At 39.9% G+C, this 22,134-nt stretch overlaps 1 protein-coding gene and 1 non-coding gene across 2 annotated transcripts; both read right to left on the bottom strand.

Moving 5' to 3' along the window:
* Window positions 1-10,894: 10,894 nt before the first annotated feature.
* Window positions 10,895-11,002, bottom strand: LOC130955417 (small nucleolar RNA R71). Its single transcript, XR_009076745.1, has one exon. It is a non-coding gene; the product is annotated as a small nucleolar RNA R71 (small nucleolar RNA).
* Window positions 11,003-21,451: 10,449 nt separating this feature from the next.
* On the bottom strand, window positions 21,452-22,129 carry LOC130980420 (uncharacterized). The gene has a single exon (XM_057904107.1). It carries the CDS (start codon window positions 22,127-22,129, stop codon window positions 21,452-21,454), a length of 678 nt encoding a protein of 225 aa, XP_057760090.1.
* Window positions 22,130-22,134: the final 5 nt, after the last annotated feature.

A 22,134-nucleotide genomic window follows, 5' to 3' on the forward strand; every position in this document is an offset into this window, starting at 1 on the left:
ATTTAATCACAAAAGAACAAGAAGTACAGGATTTCGAAATTTATCCTTGAAACTAGTTGAGTTAAGTCTGATGTGGTGACAATAATTTTTGTTTTCCGAATGAATGCTTGAACAGTGCATATGTCTTTTGAATTTGTTGATTTGAGAATGTTAAAATTGTTGGCTCTTGAAAGAATGAGGGAAAAAGAGAACTGTTATTGAGGATCTGAAAAATCATCAATTTGATTCTTGAAGCAAGAAAAAGCAGTGAATACAAAAAAAAATTTTCGAAAAAAAAAAAAGAGAAGAAAGAAATAAAGTTGTGAACCAAGGCAAAAAGAGTGTGCTTAAGAACCCTGGACACCTCTAATTGGGGACTCTAGCAAAGCTGAGTCACAATCCGGAAAGGTTCACCCAATTATGTGTCTGTGGCATGTATGTATCCGGTGGTAATACTGGAAGACAAAGTGCTTTGGGCCACAGCCAAGACTCATGACATAGCTGCTCAAGAATCATTATACTTAACTGGGAGAATCAATAACACTATCTGAGTTCTGAGTTCTTATAGATGCCAATCATTCTGAACTTCAAAGGATAGAGTGAGATGCCAAAACTGTTCGGGAGCAAAAAGCTACTAGTCCCGCTCATCTAACTGGAGCTAAGTTTCATTGATAGCTTGAAGTTTATAGTATATTCTCTTCTTTTTATCCTATTTAATTTTCAGTTGCTTGGGGACAAGCAACAATTTAAGTTTGGTGTTGTGATGAGCGGATAATTTATACGCTTTTTGGCATTGTTTTTAGTATGTTTTTAGTATGATCTAGTTAGTTTTTAGTATATTTTTATTAGTTTTTAGTTAAAATTCACTTTTCTGGACTTTACTATGAGTTTGTGTGTTTTTCTGTGATTTCAGGTATTTTCTGGCTGAAATTGAGGGTCCTGAGCAAAAATCTGATTCAGAGACTGAAAAGGACTGCAGATGCTGTTGGATTCTGACCTCCCTACACTCGAAGTGGATTTTCTGGAGCTACAGAAGCCCAATTGGCGCGCTCTTAACGGCATTGGAAAGTAGACATCCTGGGCTTTCCTGCAATGTATAATAGTCCATACTTTGCCCGAGATTTGATGGCCCAAACCGGCGTGGCAAATCAGCCTCAGAATTTCCAGCGTTTAACGCTGGAACTGGCATAAAACTTGGAGTTAAACGCCCAAACTGGCATAAAAGCTGGCGTTTAACTCCAGAAAAGGTCTCTACACGAAAATGCTTCATTGCTCAGCCCAAGCACACACTAAGTGGACCCAGAAGTGGATTTTTACGTCATTTACTCATTTCTGTACACCCTAGGTTACTAGTTTACTATTAATAGGATCTTTTGACATTGTATCTGTACCTCATGACACTTTACACGTTTCTTTGTGTACCTTCCACGGCATGAGTCTCTAAACCCCATGGTTGGGGGTGAGGAGCTCTGCTGTGTCTTGATGGATTAATGCAATTACTACTGTTTTTCATTCAATCATGCTTGCTTCCATTCTAAGATATCACTTGCTCTTAACCTGGATGAATGTGATGATCCGTGACACTCATCATCATTCTCAACTATGAACGTGTGCCTGACAACCACCTCCGTTCTACCTTAGATTAAGTAGATATCTCTTGGATTCTTTAATCAGAATCTTCGTGGTATAAGCTAGAATTGATGGCGGCATTCAAGAGAATCCGGAAGGTCTAAACCTTGTCTGTGGTATTCTGAGTAGGATTCAATGATTGAATGACTGTGATGAGCTTCAAACTCCTGAAGGCGGGGCGTTAGTGACAGACGCAAAAGAATCACTGGATTCTATTCCGGCCTGATTGAGAATCGACAGATGGATAGCCGTGCCATGACAGGGTGCGTTGAACATTTCCACTGAGAGGATGGGAGGTAGCCACTGACAACGGTGAGACCCTACATACAGCTTGCCATGGAAGGAGCCTTGCGTGTTTGATGAAGAAGACAGTAGGAAAGTAGAGATTCAGAAGATGGAGCATCTCCAAAACCTCAACCTATTCTCCATTACTGCATAACAAGTACTTATTTCATGTTCTTTTGCTTTTCACAATCAATCCTGATAATTTCTGATATCCTGACTAAGATTTACAAGATAACCATAGCTTGCTTCAAGCCGACAATCTCCGTGGGATCGACCCTTACTCACGTAAGGTATTACTTGGACGACCCAGTGCACTTGCTGGTTAGTTGTGCGGGGTTGCAAAAGTGTGATTGCAATTTCGTGCACCAGTGATCCTTGGTTTGCTTGACTCTATATGTCCATTTATTCCTTGTATTCATGCATTTGTATGATTGAGGCCATTAATTCATTAGCTCACTTACCTAAATAGCCTACCTTTTACCATCCATTGCAACCAAGTTTGAGCCTACGCTTAACCCAATTATTCTTCATTTTAGCACATTACAAGCCCCAAAGCAAAAAACAATAAATGTTCTATTTGGATCTTTGATTAGCTTAGGCTAGTGAGAGTGTTTATTTTCAAGTTTAGTGAGGATTGGGAACATTGGTTGGGATAAAAGGGTGTGTTTGTATTTTTATATTTGGGAATTGGGTACATACTCGTGTATTGATTAAATGAAAAGACCTTATGCATTGATATTCTTCAAAGAAAAAAATAATAATAAAAGCAAAAAAGAAAAAGAAAAGAAAAGAAAGAAAAAAATATGTGGAAAAAGAAAAAAAAAGCAATAAAAAGGGACAAATTGCCTCAAAGTAAAGTTCAATAAAAGTCAATGCATATGTGTTATGAAGCGAAAAGAAAATGCATGAGTATGTGAAAAAGTGAGGAATGGGTAGTTAGATTAGCACTTAGTTGTATAGGTCATTATATAGGTTAGGTGGGGAAGTTTAAGCTAATCAAAAATTCAATTCCTAGTCCACTAGCCATATATGATCCTACCTTGACCCTAGCCCCATTACAACCTATGAAAGACCTCATGATGAATGTATGCATGCATGGATTAAGTGTTGATTGTTAGAAGAAGATCAAATCTTGGAAAAACATGATTAAGAGAGAATTGAGTGAATTAACCGTTAAACACTTGAGTGAAAAGAGCGGATACACATCCGGTAAGGGTTCCATAGCTCTATATTCATGCACGTTATGATTCTTTTGATAATCCAATGCAATTGTGGTTTGGACTTGGTTCCTATTGCTCTAAGCCCTTGTGCTTGTATATGATATCTTGGAAATTGATTTGTTTGACCAAGCAAGTGCATTCATTATAGGTAGTTGCATTTAGATAGATTGCATGTAGCTTAGTTGCATTTAATAAATGTCATACCCCTTAGTTCATTCTTAATTTAGCATGAGGACATGCTAAGGTTTAAGTGTGGGGAGGTTGATAAACCCCGTTTTTAGGGTTTATCTTATGTTGAATTTAGAGTATTTTGCTAACCTTTTCTCACATTTAGCCAATGAATTAGCATGATTTCGTGATCTCTCCCGTATTTGTGCTTGAATGTAAAAACATACTTTTTAAGCCTTTAGTTTGGTAATTTTAATTCATCCTTGATTCCATAAGATGCCTTAATGTGCTTGCTAGTAATCTCAGGTTAAAATAGGCTAGGTATGGATCAAAGGAGCAAGGAAGGAAGCATGCAAGTGGAGAGAAGAACAAAAAGCCAAAGAATTGATCTTGGCCAAGGACGCACACGCGCATAAGGCGCTCGCGCACACATTGCGAAATCAGCCAGGGACGCATACACGTATCGTGCGCGTCCGCGCCGAAGGCCACACGTGATTTTTAAACAGAAAACGTACCCAGCGATTTCTGGGAAGCTGTGGGGCCCAGTTACAACCAATTTTGGCGCCAAAGTGCTTTAAAGGACCAAGGATTTAAGGGGAAGGCATCAATCATTCACTCACTTTCACTCATTCACATTAGAATTAGTTTAGAGGTAGTTTTCTGGAGAGAGAAGCTCTCACTTCTCTCTAGAATTAGGATTAGGTTTAGGTTAATCTCTCCTCTTAGATCTAGGTTTAATTAATGATTTGATTTACTATTCCTTTATCAATTCTTACTCCTCTACTCTCCCTCTCTCTAGTTTTGTACTTTAATCCTTGTAATTCTTCACTTTGTTGTGGATCTATTTTTGTTCTTTTGTTTTCTTTTAATAATGCAATTTGAGGTAATTCATGATAATTGTGATTTCCTTGATTGTTGTTGTTAATTCTTTGTATTCAATTGTTGTTAGAATTCATTCTTGTTGTGATTTACTATACTTTTCTTTTGTACCTTCCAAGTGTTTGATGAAATGCTTGGAAGGATGTTAGAGTAGAATTTTATGTTCTTGACTTAGGGAAGGTAACTTAGGAACTTTGGAGTTACTAATATCCAAGTGATTGATAGTTGATAGCCATTGACTCTAGCCTTCATTAATTCAATTAGTGGGAAGCTAGGACTTATGGATTTGGATTGATATAACTCACTTGACTTTTCTTTGCTACTTGTTGGAGGATGACTTAGTGGGATTGATCCTTGCAACTATCATAATTGTGGCTAGTAATAATGATAGAGATCTTTGACCACCAAACCTTGCCAAGACCATTTTTCTATTAGAATTTTATTACCATTTACTATTCATGTTTCTCATCTAAAACCCCAAAATAAACAAGTCCGTAACCAATAATAAGAACACTACCCTGCGAGTCCTTTGAGAGACGACCCGAGGTTTAAATACTTTAGTTTATAGATTTTAGAAGTTTGTACTTGTGACAAACAAATTTTTGTATGAAAGGATTATTGTTGGTTTAGAGACTATACTTTACAACGAGGCTTCATTGGTGAAATTCTTAACCGTCAAAAATCCAATCATCAGTGTGCGTGCGCACAAGGGCGTGCGTACGCACACTTTATAGAAAATACCAGGTGTGCGTGCACACAGAGGCATGCATACACACAGGTAGATTTTCACTTCTATTAGGTGCGTGCGCACGGCTTTGTGCGTGGGCACACATCAGAAAACCTGGTTCTGCTGCAACTTACAAAAATTAAATTTTTTGCACCAATTTTCCGGCGTCCATAATTTCCTCTACAAAATTTGATTTTCTGCAAACTTTATATCAATATCAAGCTTGTTAAACCCTCTTTCATTTAAAACAAACCTCATCTTTATTCAAAATTTGTAGAGCAAGATATGGGCTGCCAAAGTTTGTTAAAATTCACATTTTACCAAAAATACCCCAAACCCTATTTTTCACCAATTTTTCATTCTCTACCCACAAAACCTGCAGATATACAACACAACAAGTCTTATTCCATCATCACCAACCACTAGCACATCAATGTCCATGCCATTCCATAAAATCCACACAATGATCTCAATATATCAACATGTATCACATATAATAATTCTTCAACATATATAATCCTTCAACACATATATCAATCCTTCATTAATAATTACAAGAACATTTATTCAACACCAACAACTCATACTCATAATTTTTAATACAAGTTCAACCATAAATCTATTCAACATCTTCACTAAACTAATTATTTAATGCTTTTAACCACTTCAACTTAATATATGGTTCTCAAGCCTAAGTCTTCACAACACCTTATATGTTAAACGCGCGAAACCTAAATCATACCTTGGCCGATCACTTTATTCAATCCAAGACAGCCTCACAAGCTAGAACACAGCCCTCCAATCTCAAAGAAACCAACCACAAACCGAGCTTTAATCACCAATAAGCCTCCAAATACTCACTTTTCAATCCCAATGCATATATATGAACTCAATTCACACCTAATTCACATATATACTCCAAATTCAGCTTTTTCATACTAAAATCAAAATTGATTAGGGTTTAGGTTATTATTACTATACCCACACGCATAGTGACTCAAGCCCAATATGCTCCGGAAGCTAAATCGAACCTAAAACACCAAATTAGGCAAGATTATATCACAAGGGTTCAATTTCACCATAAGAAAGGGGAATAGAGATTCTGAAATGAAAATGGAGCTTACTGATGAAATTGATCCGACAAAAATGTAAAGCTCGACGTGCTGAACGCGTGGCTGTGAACGGTGCAGCGATCGGAGCTCAAACGAGGAAGTTATGGTGGATCAAGGGCTGATGAGGGTTTGGGAGTTCTTCTTCCTCCCCAAATCTGTTGGCTTTGTGGTGTATGAAATGAGGAAGAAGAAACTGGTGCTTCTTTTAAATTATGGGTCCGGTTGGACCCACAGGGCCCAATTTGGGCCCCAGTTCAACCGGTTCAGCCCATCCGGTCCAACTTTGGGCCAAAGTTTTCGAAATTGGTATCAAAATTCTCATTTTGATGAGCTCTATCCTATTTTGATATTAGTTTTTCATTTTTAATTTTTCTAATTAAAATTCAATTTATTAACTAATTATTTACCGATTTTAGCGGGGTTTACATCCTACCCACCTAATTAGGAATTTTGTCCTCAAAATTTAGAGTGAGTTACCTGAAAAGAGGTGTGGGTAGTCCTTCCGCATCTTTGAATCAAGTTCCCAGGTATGCTCTTCAATACCAGCTTGACTCCAAGCTACTTTCACCAAAGGAACCTTTTTCCCGCATAAACGTTTGATGCTGGTGTCATCAATCTTAACCGGAGTTACTGGAAGCGTCAGATCCTATCTCACTTGAACTGATTCCGGCTCTAAGACATGATTAGGATCAAAAGTGTATTTACGAAGCTGCGATACGTGAAACACGTCATGCAAGTTTGAAAGATGTGGTGGTAAGGCGATCCTGTACGCCACTGGTCCAATTCTCTTTAGGATTTCAAACGGCCCAATGTAACGGGGATTTAGCTTCTTAGTTTTGATGGATCTCCCTATACCCGTGGTTGGAGTAACCTTCAGGAAGACGTGTTCTCCTTCCTCAAACTCTAAAGGCTTCCGCCTTTGATCATCATAGCTTTTCTGGTGGCTTTGAGCCATGATGAGCGGATAATTTGTATACTTTTTGGCATTGTTTTTAGTATGTTTTTGATATCTTTTAGTTAGATTTTAGTACATTTTTATTAGTTTTTATTTAAAATTCACTTTTCTGGACTTTACTATGAGTTTGTGTGTTTTTCTGTGATTTCAGGTATTTTCTGGCTGAAATTGAGGGACCTGAGCAAAAATCTGATTCAGAGACCAAAAAGGACTGCAGATGCTGTTGGATTCTGACCTCCCTGCACTCGAAGTGGATTTTCTGGAGCTACAGAAGCCCAATTGGCGCGCTCTCAACGGCGTTGGAAAGTAGACATCCAGGGCTTTCCAGCAATATATAATAGTCCATACTTTGTCCAAGATTTGATGGCCCAAACCCGCGAAGCAATCCGGCCTCAGGAATTCCAGCGTTAAACGCCGGAACAGGAATAAAAGTTGGAGTTAAACGCCCAAACTGGCATGGGAGCTGGCGTTTAACTCCAGAAAAGGTCTCTACACGAATTTCCTTGATTGCTCAGCCCAAGCACACACCAAGTGGGCCCGGAAGTGGATTTTTATGTCATTTACTCATTTCTGTACACCTTAGGTTACTAGTTTACTATTAATAGGACCTTTTACTATTGTATTAGTAGACTTTGGTAGCTATCTTCACTTTTATGCTATCTTAGATCTTTGGGAGGCTGGCCATTCGGCCATGCCTGGACCTTATGCTTATGTATTTTCAACGGTGGAGTTTCTACACACCATAGATTAAGGGTGTGAAGCTCTGCTGTACCTCGAGTATTAATGGAATTACTATTGTTCTTCTATTCAACTCCGCTTGTTCTTTATCTAAGATATCACTCGTTCTTCAACCTATGAACAAGGTGACTGACAACCATTCTTGTTCTACAAGCATTCGAGGCTTTAGTGAATATCTCTTGGATTCCTGATTGCACGATGCATGGTTGATCGCCTGACAACCGAGTGCTCGCCTGACAAACGAGCCAGCCATTCCGTGAGATCAGAATCTTCGTGGTATAGGCAGGACCTGATGGCGGCATTCAAGAGAATCCGGAAGGTCTAAACCTTGTCTGTGGTATTCTGAGTAGGATTCAATGATTGAATGACTGTGACGTGCTTCAAACCCTGAGGGCGGGGCGTTAGTGACAGACGCAAAAGAATCACTGGATTCTATTCCGGCCTGATTGAGAACCGACAGATGAATTCCGCTATGACCGTGACAGGGGCATATGCAATCGCTTTCACTGAGAGGATGGGAGGTAGCTGCTGACAACAGTGAGACCCTATACGAGCTTGCCATGGAAAGGAGTAAGAAAGGATTGGATGAAGGCTGTAGGAAAGCAGAGAGACGGAAGGGAAGGCATCTTCATACACTTGTCTGAAGCTCTTACACCAATGATATACATAAGTATCACTATCTTTATCTTTTATGTTATTTTCGTTCATCATCATCATATACATTTGAGTTTGCCTGACTAAGATTTACAAGATGACCATAGCTTGCTTCAATACTAACAATCTCCGTGGGATCGACCCTTACTCACGTAAGGTTTATTACTTGGACGACCCAGTGCACTTGCTGGTTAGTTGTGCGAAGTTGTGTAATGCCATGGTATTGAGCGCACCAAGTTTTTGGAGCCATTACCAGGGATTATGAGAGTTGTGAAAAAGTATAGTTCACAATTTCGCCGACCAAGTTTTTGGCGCCGTTGCCGGGGATTGTTCATGTTTTGAGCAAGCTTTTGGTAACATCAGAGCCAAGATCCGGCAACAACATCAAATTTTTGGTGTTATTGCCCGGGATTGTTTAGGCTGGACAACTGACGGTTCATCTTGTTGCTTAGATTAGGTATTTTTTTTTCGAAATTCTTGAAGGTGAATTCTAGAGTTTCATGATGATTTGTTGAAATCTGGCTGGCTGAGAAGCCATGTCTAATCTGATTGGACCGAGGTTTCAACTTATCACCACAAGAGCTTGTTGATTTCGTATCAATCTTGCTGTTGGAGCAGTGATTTGCTAAGGCTTGGCTGACCTTGGTCATGTCTAGTGTTTTGGACCGAAGCTTTCTTTGAAAGCTTGGCTGGCTGTGAAGCCATGTCTAATTCCTGGACCGGAGTCTTAGACTAGCATTGCACTGATTCCTAGAATTCTCATTAAGAATTTTGATGTTTTCACTTAAATTTTCGAAAATCACAAAAAAAAATTACAAAACCATAAAAATCCAAAAATATTTCTTGTTTGAGTCTAGAGTCTCATCTTAAGTTTGGTGTCAAATGCATGTCTTTGTTATATTTTTCGAATCCATGCATATATTTTGTGTTCTAATCTTTGAATTCTATTGACTTGAAGTATTTTTTTTGTGTCTCATATGCATTCTCATATTGTTAGTGTCAGTAGTACACAAACTGCTAAGTTTGGTGTCTTGCATGCATTGTTATTTGATTCTTGTTGCATTTTGATTATTAAAAATCCAAAAATATTTTTAATTTGTGTCTTTTCAAGTCAATGATACAAAGAATTGAAGATTTAGAACATACTGCAGAGGAATTATACAGAAAAAGCTGAGCATTCAAAAATGCCCAGTGAAGAAGGCAGACTGGCGTTTAAACGCCAGCCAGGGTACCTGGTTGGGCGTTTAACGCCCAAAGAGGTAGCATTTTGGGCGTTAAACGCCAGAATGTATACCATTCTGGGCGTTTAACGCCAGGATGGTGCTAGGGAGAAGATTTTGTTTTCAAATCAATTTTTTTCAAATTTTTCAAAATCAAATCTTTTTCAAATCAAATCTTTTCAATCAAATGTTTTCAAAATCAATTTCTTTCCTTTTTAAAAGATACTTACTAACAATTAATGATTTGATTGAACATCTCAAATTTGTTACCTTTTCTGTTGAGAAAGGTTTTTAATGTTTGAATCATATCTTTTCTTGTTAGGCAAGTCATCAATTTTTAAAATCATATCTTTTCAAATTGTTTTTAAAATCATATCTTTTCAAATAGTTTTCAAATCATATCTTCTCAATCACATTTTTTTTCATATCTTCTTAACCACATCTTTTTCAAAATAACTTTCAATCAAATCTTCTTAATTTCTAATTTCAAATTCTTTTTCAAAAATCACTTAATTTCTTTTCCACTTTTATTTTCGAAAATTAATTAATGTTTTTCAAAATAATTTCAAAATTTTTTACTTGATTTTCGAAAATAAACTTCCCTCCTTCCCACATCCTTCTATTTATGGAGTACTACTCCTTCTAAATGCACAATTCGAATTTTATCAATTAAAATTCGAATTCTCCTTCTCCTTCTTCTTTCTATTTCTCTTTTCCTCTGACACTTAAAGGAATCTCTATACTGTGACATAGAGGATTCCACATTTTCTTGTTCCCTTCTCTTTCATATGAGCAGGAGCAAGGACAAAGGCATTCTTGTTGAAGCTGATCCTGAACCTGAAAGGACTTTGAAGAGAAAGCTAAGAGAAGCCAAAGCACAACTCTCTTTAGAGGACCTGACCGAATTCTTCAAGGAAGAAAACATGGCAGCAGAAAACAACAACAATGCAAACAATGCAAGGAAGGTGCTGGGTGACTTTACTGCACCTACTCCTGATTTTTATGGGAGAAGCATCTCTATCCCTGCCATTGGAGCAAACAACTTTGAGCTTAAGCCTCAATTAGTTTCTCTAATGCAACAGAATTGCAAGTTCCATGGACTTCCAATGGAAGATCCTCATCAGTTTTTAGCTGAATTCTTGCAAATCTGTGACACAGTCAAGACTAATGGGGTTGACCCTGAAGTCTATAGACTGATGCTATTCCCTTTTGCTGTAAGAGACAGAGCTAGAATATGGTTGGACTCTCAACCTAAAGAAAGCCTGGACTCATGGGAAAAGCTAGTCAATGCCTTCTTGGCAAAATTCTTTCCACCACAAAGATGGAGTAAGCTTAGAGTGGAAGTCCAAACCTTTAGACAAAAGGATGGAGAATCCCTCTATGAAGCTTGGGAAAGATACAAACAATTAATCAGAAAATGTCCTTCTGACATGCTTTCTGAATGGAGCATCATAGGTATTTTCTATGATGGTCTCTCTGAACTATCTAAGATGTCCTTGGATAGCTCTGCAGGAGGATCTCTTCATCTGAAGAAGACGCCTACTGAAGCTCAAGAACTGATTGAAATGGTTGCAAATAACCAATTCATGTACACTTCTGAAAGAAATCCTGTGAACAATGGGACTAGTCAGAAGAAAGGAGTTCTTGATATTGACACTCTGAATGCCATTTTGGCCCAGAATAAAATATTGACTCAACAAGTCAATTTGATTTCTCAAAGTCTGTCTGGAATGCAAAATGCACCAAGCAGTACTAAGGAAGCTTCATCTGAGGAAGAAGCTTATGATCCTGAGAACCCTTCCATGGAAGAGGTGAATTACCTGGGAGAACCCTATGGTAACACCTATAATTCCTCATGGAGAAATCACCCAAATCTCTCATGGAAGAATCAAGAGAGACCTCAACAAGGTTTCAATAATAATGGTGGAAGAAACAGGTTTAACAATGGTAAACCTTTTCCATCATCTTCTCAGCAACAGACAGAGAGCTCTAAGCAGAATACCTCTGACTTAGCAACCATGGTCTCTGATCTAATCAAAACCACTCAAAGTTTCATGACTGAAACTAGATCCTCCATTAGGAATTTGGAAGGACAAGTGGGTCAGCTGAGCAAGAAAATTACTGAACTTCCCCCAAGCACTCTCCCAAGTAACACTGAAGAAAATCCAAAAGGAGAGTGCAAAGCCATAAACATGGCCGAATTCTGGGAGGAAGAAGAGGCAGTGAACGCCACTGAAGAAGGCCTCACTGGACGTCCACTGGCCTCTAATGAGTTCCCCAATGAGGAACCTTGGGAATCTGAGGCTCAAACTGAGACCATAGAGATTCCCTTGGACTTGCTACTGCCTTTCATGAGCTCTGATGAGTATTCTTCCTCTGAAGAGGATGAGTATGTCACTGAAGAGCAAGTTGCTAAATACCTTGGAGCAATCATGAAGCTAAATGACAAGTTATTTGGAAATGAGACTTGGGAAGATGAACCTCCCTTGCTCACCAAAGAACTGGATGACCTGTCTAGGTAGAAACTACCTCAAAAGAGGCAGGATCCTGGGAAGTTTTCTATACCTTGTACCATAGGCACCATGACCTTCAAGAAGGCCTTGTGTGACTTAGGGTCAAGTGTAAACCTCATGCCCCTCTCTGTAATGGAGAAATTAGGGATCTTTGAGGTGCAAGCTGCAAAAATCTCACTAGAAATGGCAGACAACTCAAGAAAACAAGCCCATGGACTTGTAGAGGATGTTCTGGTTAAAGTTGAAGACCATTACATTCCTACTGATTTCATAGTCCTAGAGACTGGGAAGTGCATGGATGAATCCATCATCCTTGGCAGACCCTTCCTAGCCACAGCAAAGGCTGTAATTGATGTTGATAGAGGAGAGTTGATCATTCAAGTGAATGAAGGATCCTTGGTATTTAAGGCTCAAGGATATCCCTCTGTCATCATGGAGAGGAAGCATGAAGAGCTTCTCTCAAAACAGAGCCAAGCAGAGCCCCCACAGTCCAACTCTAAGTTTGGTGTTGGGAGGCCACAACCAAACTCTAAGTTTGGTGTTGAAACCCCACATTCAAACTCTAAGTTTGGTGTTGGGAGGTTTCAACACGGTTCTGAGTGTTTCTGAGGCTCCATGGGAGTCCTCTGTCAAGCTAATGACACTAAAGAAGCGCTTGTTGGGAGGCAACCCAATGTTTTATAATTAATTATTTTCTTTTGTTATTTTATCTTTTTTGTAGGTTGATGATCATAAGAAGTCACAAAAACAATGAAAAAAGCAAAAACAAAATGAAAAACAGGAAGAAAAACAGCACACCCTGGAGGAAGATGCTGCTGGCGTTCAAACGCCAGTCAGCCTAGCAGTTGGGCGTTTAACGCCCAGTCTGGCACCTTTCTGGGCGTTTAACGCCAGAAAAGGGCACCAGACTGGCGTTAAACGCCAGTAAAGGGCAACAACCTGGCGTTAAACGCCAGGAATGGGCACCAGCCCGGCGTTTAACGCCAGAAATGGGTCAAAACGTGGATTTTGATGCCATTTGGTGCAAGGATGACTTTTCCTTGACACTACAGGATCTGTGGACCCCACAGGACCCTACCATCACTCTCTCTCTTCTTCCCCCATTCACCAATCACCTCAACACCTCTTCCCCAAAAACCCCTCACCTATCAAATCCCATCTTTCTCTTCACCACTCACATCCATCCTTCATAAAACCCCACCAACCTCACCCTTCAAATTCAAACCACTTTCCCTCCCAAACCCACCCTCAAATGGCCGAACCTTTACCCCCCTCTCTCCTATAAATACCCTTCTTCAACCCCTTCATTTTCATACAACCTAAAGACCACTTCTTCCCCCTTTGGCCGAACACACTACCCTCCCCCTCTTCCTCATTTCTTCTTCTTCTACTCCTTTCTTTCTTCTTTTGCTCGAGGACGAGCAAACATTTTAAGTTTGGTGTGGTAAAAGCGTTGCTTTTTCGTTTTTCCATAACCATTATGGCACCAAAGGCCGGAGAAACCTCTAAAAAGAGGAAAGGGAAAGCAAAAGCTTCCACCTCCGAGTCATGGGAGATGGATAGATTCCTCTCAAAGGTGCATCAAGACCACTTCTATGAAGTTGTGGCCTTGAAGAAGGTGATCCCCGAAGTCCCCTTTTTACTCAAAAAGGGTGAATATCCGGAGATCCGCCATGAGATCCAAAGAAGAGGTTGGGAAGTTCTCACCAACCCCATTCAACAAGTTGGAATCTTGATGGTTCAAGAGTTCTATGCCAATGCATGGATCACAAAGAACCATGACCAAAGTGTGAACCCGAATCCAAAGAATTATCTTACTATGGTTCGGGGGAAATACTTGGATTTTAGTCCGGAGAGTGTGAGGGTGGCGTTCAACTTGCCTATGATGCAAGGAGATGAGCATCCTTTCACTAGAAGGGTCAACTTTGATCAAAGGTTGGACCAAGTCCTCACAGTCATATGAAGAGGGCGCACAATGGAAGCAAGATTCAAGAGGAAAGCCGGTCCAATTGAGAAGGCATGACCTCAAGCCCGTGGCTAGAGGATGGTTAGAGTTCATACAACGCTCAATCATTCCCACTAGCAACCGGTCCGAAGTTACCATAGACCGGGCCATCATGATCCATAGTATCATGATTGGAGAGGAAATAGAGGTTCATGAGGTTATAGCTCAAGAACTCTATAAAGTGGCAGACAAGACCTCCACTGTGGCAAGATTAGCCTTTCCTCACCTCATTTGTCACCTCTGTTATTCAGTTGGAGTTGACATAGAAGGAGATATCCCCATTGATGAGGACAAGCCCATCACCAAGAAAAGGATGGAATACACAAGAGACCCCTCTCATCAAGAAATCCCTGAGATTCCTCAAGGGATGAACTTTCCTCCACAAAACTATTGGGAGCAACTAAACACCTCCCTAGGAGAATTAAGTTCCAACATGGGACAACTAAGGGTGGAGCATCAAGAACACTCCATTCTCCTCCATGAAATTAGAGAAGATCAAAGAATCATGAGGGAGGAGCAACAAAGGCAAGGAAGAGACATTGAGGAGCTCAAGCACTCCATAGGACCTTCAAAAGCAAGGAAGAGCCGCCATCACTGAGGTGGACCCATTCCTTGATTTCCTTGTTATTTATTCTTCTGTTTTTCGAATTTTATGCTTTATGTTATCCATGTTTGTGTCTTATGATCATTAGTGTCTTAGTGTCTATGCCTTAAAGTTATGAATGTCCTATGAATCCATCACCTTTCTTGAATAAAAATGTGCTTAATTGAAAAAGGAAGAATTGCATGAATTTTGAATTTTATAATAGTTTAATTATTTTGATGTGGTGGCAATATTTTTGTTCTCTGAATGTATGTGTAAACAGTGCATATGTATCTTGAATTTGTGGTTCATGAATGTTGGCTCTTGAAAGAATGATGAAAAAGGAGACATGTTACTGAGGATCTGAAAAATCAATAAAATGATTCTTGAAGCAAGAAAAAGCTATTCAAAAAAAAAAAAAAAAAAAAAAAGAGAGAAAAAAACCGAAAAAAAAAAAAAAAATCGAAAAAAAAAAGAAAGAAAAGAAAGAAAAAGAAAAAAATAAAGTTGTGATCCAAGGCAAATAAGAGTGTGCTTAAGAACCCTGGACACCTCTAATTGGGGACTTTAGCAAAGCTGAGTCACAATCTGAAAAGGTTCACCCAATTATGTGTCTGTGGCATGTATGTATCCGGTGGTAATACTGGAAGACAGAGTGCTTTGGGCCACAGCCAAGACTCAATAAATAGCTATGTTCAAGAATCATCATACTTTACTAGGAGAATCATTAACACTATCTGGACTCTGAGTTCCTAAAGAAGCCAACCATTCTGAATTTCAAGGGATAGATTGAGATGCCAAAACTGTTCAGAGACAGAAGGTTAAAAGCCCCGCTCATCTAATTAATACTGATCTTCACAGATGTTTTTGGAATTCATTGCATATTCTCTTCTTTTGATCTTATTTGATTTTCAGTTGCTTGAGGACAAGCAACAATTTAAGTTTGGTGTTGTGATGAGCGGATAATTTGTATACTTTTTGGCATTGTTTTTAGTATGTTTTTGATATCTTTTAGTTAGATTTTAGTACATTTTTATTAGTTTTTATTTAAAATTCACTTTTCTGGACTTTACTATGAGTTTGTGTGTTTTTCTGTGATTTCAGGTATTTTCTGGCTGAAATTGAGGGACCTGAGCAAAAATCTGATTCAGAGACCAAAAAGGACTGCAGATGCTGTTGGATTCTGACCTCCCTACACTCGAAGTGGATTTTCTGGAGCTACAGAAGCCCAATTGGCGCGCTCTCAACGGCGTTGGAAAGTAGACATCCAGGGCTTTCCAGCAATATATAATAGTCCATACTTTGTCCAAGATTTGATGGCCCAAACCCGCGAAGCAATCCGGCCTCAGGAATTCCAGCGTTAAACGCCGGAACAGGAATAAAAGTTGGAGTTAAACGCCCAAACTGGCATGGGAGCTGGCGTTTAACTCCAGAAAAGGTCTCTACACGAATTTCCTTGATTGCTCAGCCCAAGCACACACCAAGTGGGCCCGGAAGTGGATTTTTATGTCATTTACTCATTTCTGTACACCTTAGGTTACTAGTTTACTATTAATAGGACCTTTTACTATTGTATTAGTAGACTTTGGTAGCTATCTTCACTTTTATGCTATCTTAGATCTTTGGGAGGCTGGCCATTCGGCCATGCCTGGACCTTATGCTTATGTATTTTCAACGGTGGAGTTTCTACACACCATAGATTAAGGGTGTGAAGCTCTGCTGTACCTCGAGTATTAATGCAATTACTATTGTTCTTCTATTCAACTCCGCTTGTTCTTTATCTAAGATATCACTCGTTCTTCAACCTATGAACAAGGTGACTGACAACCATTCTTGTTCTACAAGCATTCGAGGCTTTAGTGAATATCTCTTGGATTCCTGATTGCACGATGCATGGTTGATCGCCTGACAACCGAGTGCTCGCCTGACAAACGAGCCAGCCATTCCGTGAGATCAGAATCTTCGTGGTATAGGCAGGACCTGATGGCGGCATTCAAGAGAATCCGGAAGGTCTAAACCTTGTCTGTGGTATTCTGAGTAGGATTCAATGATTGAATGACTGTGACGTGCTTCAAACCCTGAGGGCGGGGCGTTAGTGACAGACGCAAAAGAATCACTGGATTCTATTCCGGCCTGATTGAGAACCGACAGATGAATTCCGCTATGACCGTGACAGGGGCATATGCAATCGCTTTCACTGAGAGGATGGGAGGTAGCTGCTGACAACAGTGAGACCCTATACGAGCTTGCCATGGAAAGGAGTAAGAAAGGATTGGATGAAGGCTGTAGGAAAGCAGAGAGACGGAAGGGAAGGCATCTTCATACACTTGTCTGAAGCTCTTACACCAATGATATACATAAGTATCACTATCTTTATCTTTTATGTTATTTTCGTTCATCATCATCATATACATTTGAGTTTGCCTGACTAAGATTTACAAGATGACCATAGCTTGCTTCAATACTAACAATCTCCGTGGGATCGACCCTTACTCACGTAAGGTTTATTACTTGGACGACCCAGTGCACTTGCTGGTTAGTTGTGCGAAGTTGTGTAATGCCATGGTATTGAGCGCACCAAGTTTTTGGAGCCATTACCAGGGATTATGAGAGTTGTGAAAAAGTATAGTTCACAATTTCGCCGACCAAGCCACAAGCATTAGACTACGGATTTTCTTTATTTGCTCAGTGGTTTCACTTATCATTTCAGGCCCTATCAAACTCTTTTCTCCTGCTTCATACCAACATAATGGAGATTAACATTTTGTTCCGTATAAAGCTTCATACGGAGCCATTCCAATGCTCGCATGATAACTGTTGTTGTAAGTAAACTCTACCAAAGGCATATATCGATCCCAACTCGCTGGCTGGTCCACAACACAAGCTCTTAGTATATCTTCCAAAGTCTAGATTGTCCTTTCTGATTGGCCAACCGTCTGAGGATGGTAGGCAGTGCTTAGGCTCAATTGAGTGCCAAAAGCTCGCTGAAAAGCTCCCCAGAACCGTGATGTAAAGCGAGGATCTCTATCAGATACAATAGTGGAAGGTACGCCTTCGTGGTACATCTTGTGCTTAATTGAGTGGATTTTATCCACTATTCTCACAGTTATTCATGTAAATTGCATGTTTTATATTTTCCTTCCTGATTTTGTGCTATGATTGAAAACATGTCTCTTTGGTCTTAATTTAGCTAATTTTAATCCTCTCTTATTACCATTCGATAACTTGATATGTGTGTTAAGTGTTTTCAGAGATTACAGGGCAGGAATGGCTTAGAGGATGGAAAAGAAGCATGCAAAAGTGGAAGGAATACAAGAAGCTGAAGGAACTGTAAAGTTGTCAGCCCTTACCTCTTTGCATTTAATCGATCATAACTTGAGCTACAGAGGTCTAAATGAGACGGTTCCAGTTGCGTTGGAAAGCTAACATCCAGGCCTTTGAAATGATATATAATTTGCCATAGTTGCTCTACAGATAAGTGACACGCACGCGTCACATCTGTGAAAATTCAGCGTATCAGAATTCGCCCCCAGCAATTTCTGGGCTATTTTTGACCCAGTTTTCGGCCCAGAAAACACAGATTAGAGGCTGCAGAGTGAAGAAATCAGAGAGAACTTCTCATTCACATAATTTTAGGTTTTAGATGTAGCTTCTAGAGAGAGAGGCTCCTCTCTCTAGGTTTTAGGATTCCTAGTTTTATGCTTTTGAGTTGGATATTGAAAGAGTTACTACCTCCGTTGAAGTTTTTATCATTCTAGTTTGTTTTATATTCCTATACTCTTTTATTTCCTATTTACCCTGTTCAGAGTTACAATTGGATATCTTTAATCTTGAAATTTATTAATATTATAGTATTGTTATATTTAATTTCTTCCAAAATTATCATGTCTACTTTCTACTCCCTTTACATGTATGCGAGCATGGCATCCATGTCAATGGAGTAGGTTTCCAACTTGACTTTGGAGTTGATTAATATTCGGAGACCCTTGAGTTGGGAGACTCAAGAGTTAAATTGTAATTAGGTTTACTGTTGGCTGGCTCTCTAGTCACTAACGCTAATCCTTCCCAAGGGAGAGGATAGGACTTGTGAATAGAAGTTGTCTCACTACTTGACTTTCCTTTATTCGTTGAGGGTTAACTAAGTAGAAACAACAACCTATTACTACTAATCTTGGGAAATCCAACAAGGATAGAACTTCCGATTAATCTTCTCCTAGTCAAGGCTTTTTATTTTAATTACATAAAACCTCTTCTTAAATTTCATTGCTTTAATTTATAATCATTTATGTGCCCATTGCCCAAACTCCAAATTTCTCAGAAAACTCATAACCAATAACAAGAACACCTCCCTGCAATTCGGTGAGAGATGATCTGAGGTTTAAATACTTCGGTTTATTTTTATTGGGTTTGTTACTTGTGATAAACAATTTTTTTATATGAAAGGATTCCTCGTCGGTCTAGAAGCTATACTTTCAACGAGAACTTATTTGTGAATTCTAGACCACGCGAGGAATTCGTTCATCAATGCCATGTAACCTCACAATCTCTTTTATATATAACCGTGCCAACTCTTCCAAAGTGCAACTTATCCGAATAAGCAGGAAATGGACAAACTTGGTCAGCCGATCTACAACCACCCAAATGGCATCACAACCTGTCCGAGTTCTTGGTAAACTGAACACAAAATCCATAGCAATGCTCTCCCATTTTCATTGTGGAATCTTCAAAGGTTTAAGGGTCCCTGCTGGTCTTTGGTGTTTAATTTGGACTTTTGGACAAGTTATGCATTTGGAAACATGCAATGCCACATCATTTTTCATTCCTGGCCACCTGAACATCGTCTTTAGGTCTTGGTACATTTTGGTGCTTCCAGGATGAATGGAGAACCCGCTCTTATGAGCTTCCTCTAATATGCTCTGTCACAAATCCCCGACATCTGGCACAATTATTCGATCCTTGAACCTCCACAACCCATCTTTATCATCTGACACTCTCCATTGCTTGCCTTTCTCAATCGCCAGCAGAATCTTATACAATTCTTGGTCATTCTGATGAGCCTTTATTTGTTCAGCCTTGAAGTCACTTGAAATCTGTAACTAACTTAGGCATAAAGTCCCAAACTCTTTTCTGATTCCCAGTTTCAATCCTTGGAAGGCTTTTAGCAACTCTTCCTCTCTTAGCATCATCCAAGCAGCACATAGGGATTTCCTACTCAAGGCATCCGCCACCACATTCGCTTTTCCCAGATGGTAGTTCAGCTCGAAGTCATAATCCTTTAGGAGTTCCATCCACCTCCTCTTATGCATATTCAACTCTTTTTGTTCAAATAGATACTTCAGGCTTTTATGGTCCGAGAAAACTTGAAACTTCACACCATAGAGGTAATGTCTTCAAATCTTCAAAGCAAAAACCACAGCAGCAAGCTCCAAATCATGAGTTGGGTACTTTCTTTCATGCGGCCTTAATTGGCGCGAGGCATAAGCTACAACTTTATGATGCTGCATCAACACGCATCCTAAACCCCTCAAGGATGCATCATAGTATACCTCAAATGGTATTCTCGGTTCAGGCAACACCAATATGGGTGCAGTAGTCAATCTCTGCTTCAACGCAAGGAAGCTCTCCTCGCACTCAGGAGTCCATTCAAAAGGAACATCCTTCCTGGTCAGCTTGGTTAAAGGCAAAGCAAGCTGTGAAAACCCTCTAATGAACCTCTGATAATAACCCGCCAAGCCTGAGAAACTTTTGATCTCTGTTATTGAAGTTGGTCATCCCCAATTCATCACCGCCTCAATCTTAGCAGGATCCACTGCTATGCCTTGCTTACTCACCAAATGACCAAGAAATTTCACTTCAGACTTCCAGTGCTCGCACTTGGATAGCTTGGCATACAATTTCCTATCCTTTATGATTTGCAGCAGTGTTCGCAAGTGCTCCGCATGCTCATCCTCTGTCTTAGAGTAGATAAGAATGTCGTCGATAAACACAACAACAAACTTATCTAGATATGGGTGGAAAATCATGTTCATGTAATCCATGAATATCGTCGGAGCATTAGTCAACCCGAAGGACATCACTGTGTATTCATAATGACCATACCACGTTCTGAAGGCAGTTTTAGGAATATCCTCATCTCTGACCCTTATCTGATGGTATCCGGATCGTAAATCAATCTTAGAGAACACATCGGCTCCTTGTAACTGGTCCATCAGGTCATCAATCCTTGGCAACGGGTATTTATTCTTCACTGTAATCTTATTCAGCTGCCTATAGTCAACACATAAGCGCATACTCCCATCTTTCTTCTTCACCAGTAGCACTGGTGCGCCCCATGAAAAAACACTCGATCGGATAAAGTTCTTTCCCAACAGATCCTCCAGTTGAGACTTCAGTTCGGCCATTTCTAGAGGTGACATCCTATAAGGAGCACTCGAGATCAGTCCAACCCCAGGCACTAATTCAATAGCGAACTCCACCTATCGCTTAGGCAGAAATTCATCAATATCGTCAGGAAACACCTCCGAAAACTCACACACTATCAGAATTTGCTCCAAGCTTTGATCATCACCCAAAACACCCACAGTTAACAACAATATTCCCTGGCATTCGGCCCCAAAACAATTTACTGTCATGGAATTCAAATAATAGCTATTCGCCACAACCGGTCCTTCTGTATCTTCCGGCATAAAACACACTGTTTTCGTGGAACAATCAAGTAGGACATGGTTCTTGGATAACCAGTCCAACCCCAAAATGAGATCAAGACCATTCATTGCCAGACAAATTAAGTTATGCACGAAGTCACGCTGTTGTATCCGAAATGGAAATTGGGGCACCCTAACCTAGTCACCAAAGCCTCGTGGGTGGCATTATACACCTTTAAATCATATCCCAGGACTACTATTTTCAATCTTAACTCATCAGCCTTCTCAAACGCAATAAAAGAATGTGTAGCTCCAGAATGAAACAAGGCATTCAAAGTTTTACCAGCCATCTCACAATTACCTATGATCAATGTCTCTAACCCCTCAGCGCCTACCAAAGAAGTAGTATATACTCTCCCTGGTTGCTGCATTCTGCCTGTCTCACATCTCTTCTTCTTTGGGTAGCTATTAGCCAACTGTCCAGGCTGCCCATAGGAATAACAGACTCCAGTCCCAAACCTACATGGCTCTGAATGGTACTTTTCGCATCTGTGGCAACTCAAGTCTTGCTGTGGCTGCTTTCCCTGTTTTCTTCCCTGATTGGAAATGGCATTTGGCCTTCTAAGGTTGCCCTGTCCCTGATTATTCTGAGGGGCAAAGCCTCCATGTTTGAATTGTCTGACTCTAGGTGCAAAATTCCTCCCCGTAGTCCTCTGAAATGGCATCCTCATGCTTCCCTTTTTTGTTGCAGCCTTCCTTGTATACTCCTCAGCTACTCTGCTCTTATTCACAAGCTCAGAGAACACTCGAATCTCCATAGGTG

Source organism: Arachis stenosperma, chromosome 1 (genome assembly GCF_014773155.1).
Source record: "Arachis stenosperma cultivar V10309 chromosome 1, arast.V10309.gnm1.PFL2, whole genome shotgun sequence".
Taxonomy (NCBI): Eukaryota; Viridiplantae; Streptophyta; class Magnoliopsida; order Fabales; family Fabaceae; genus Arachis; species Arachis stenosperma.

Bases quoted from the DNA above. Each gene is read 5' to 3' on its own strand.
- LOC130980420 (XM_057904107.1), bottom strand. From the start codon at position 22,129: ATGGAGATTCGAGTGTTCTCTGAGCTTGTGAATAAGAGCAGAGTAGCT.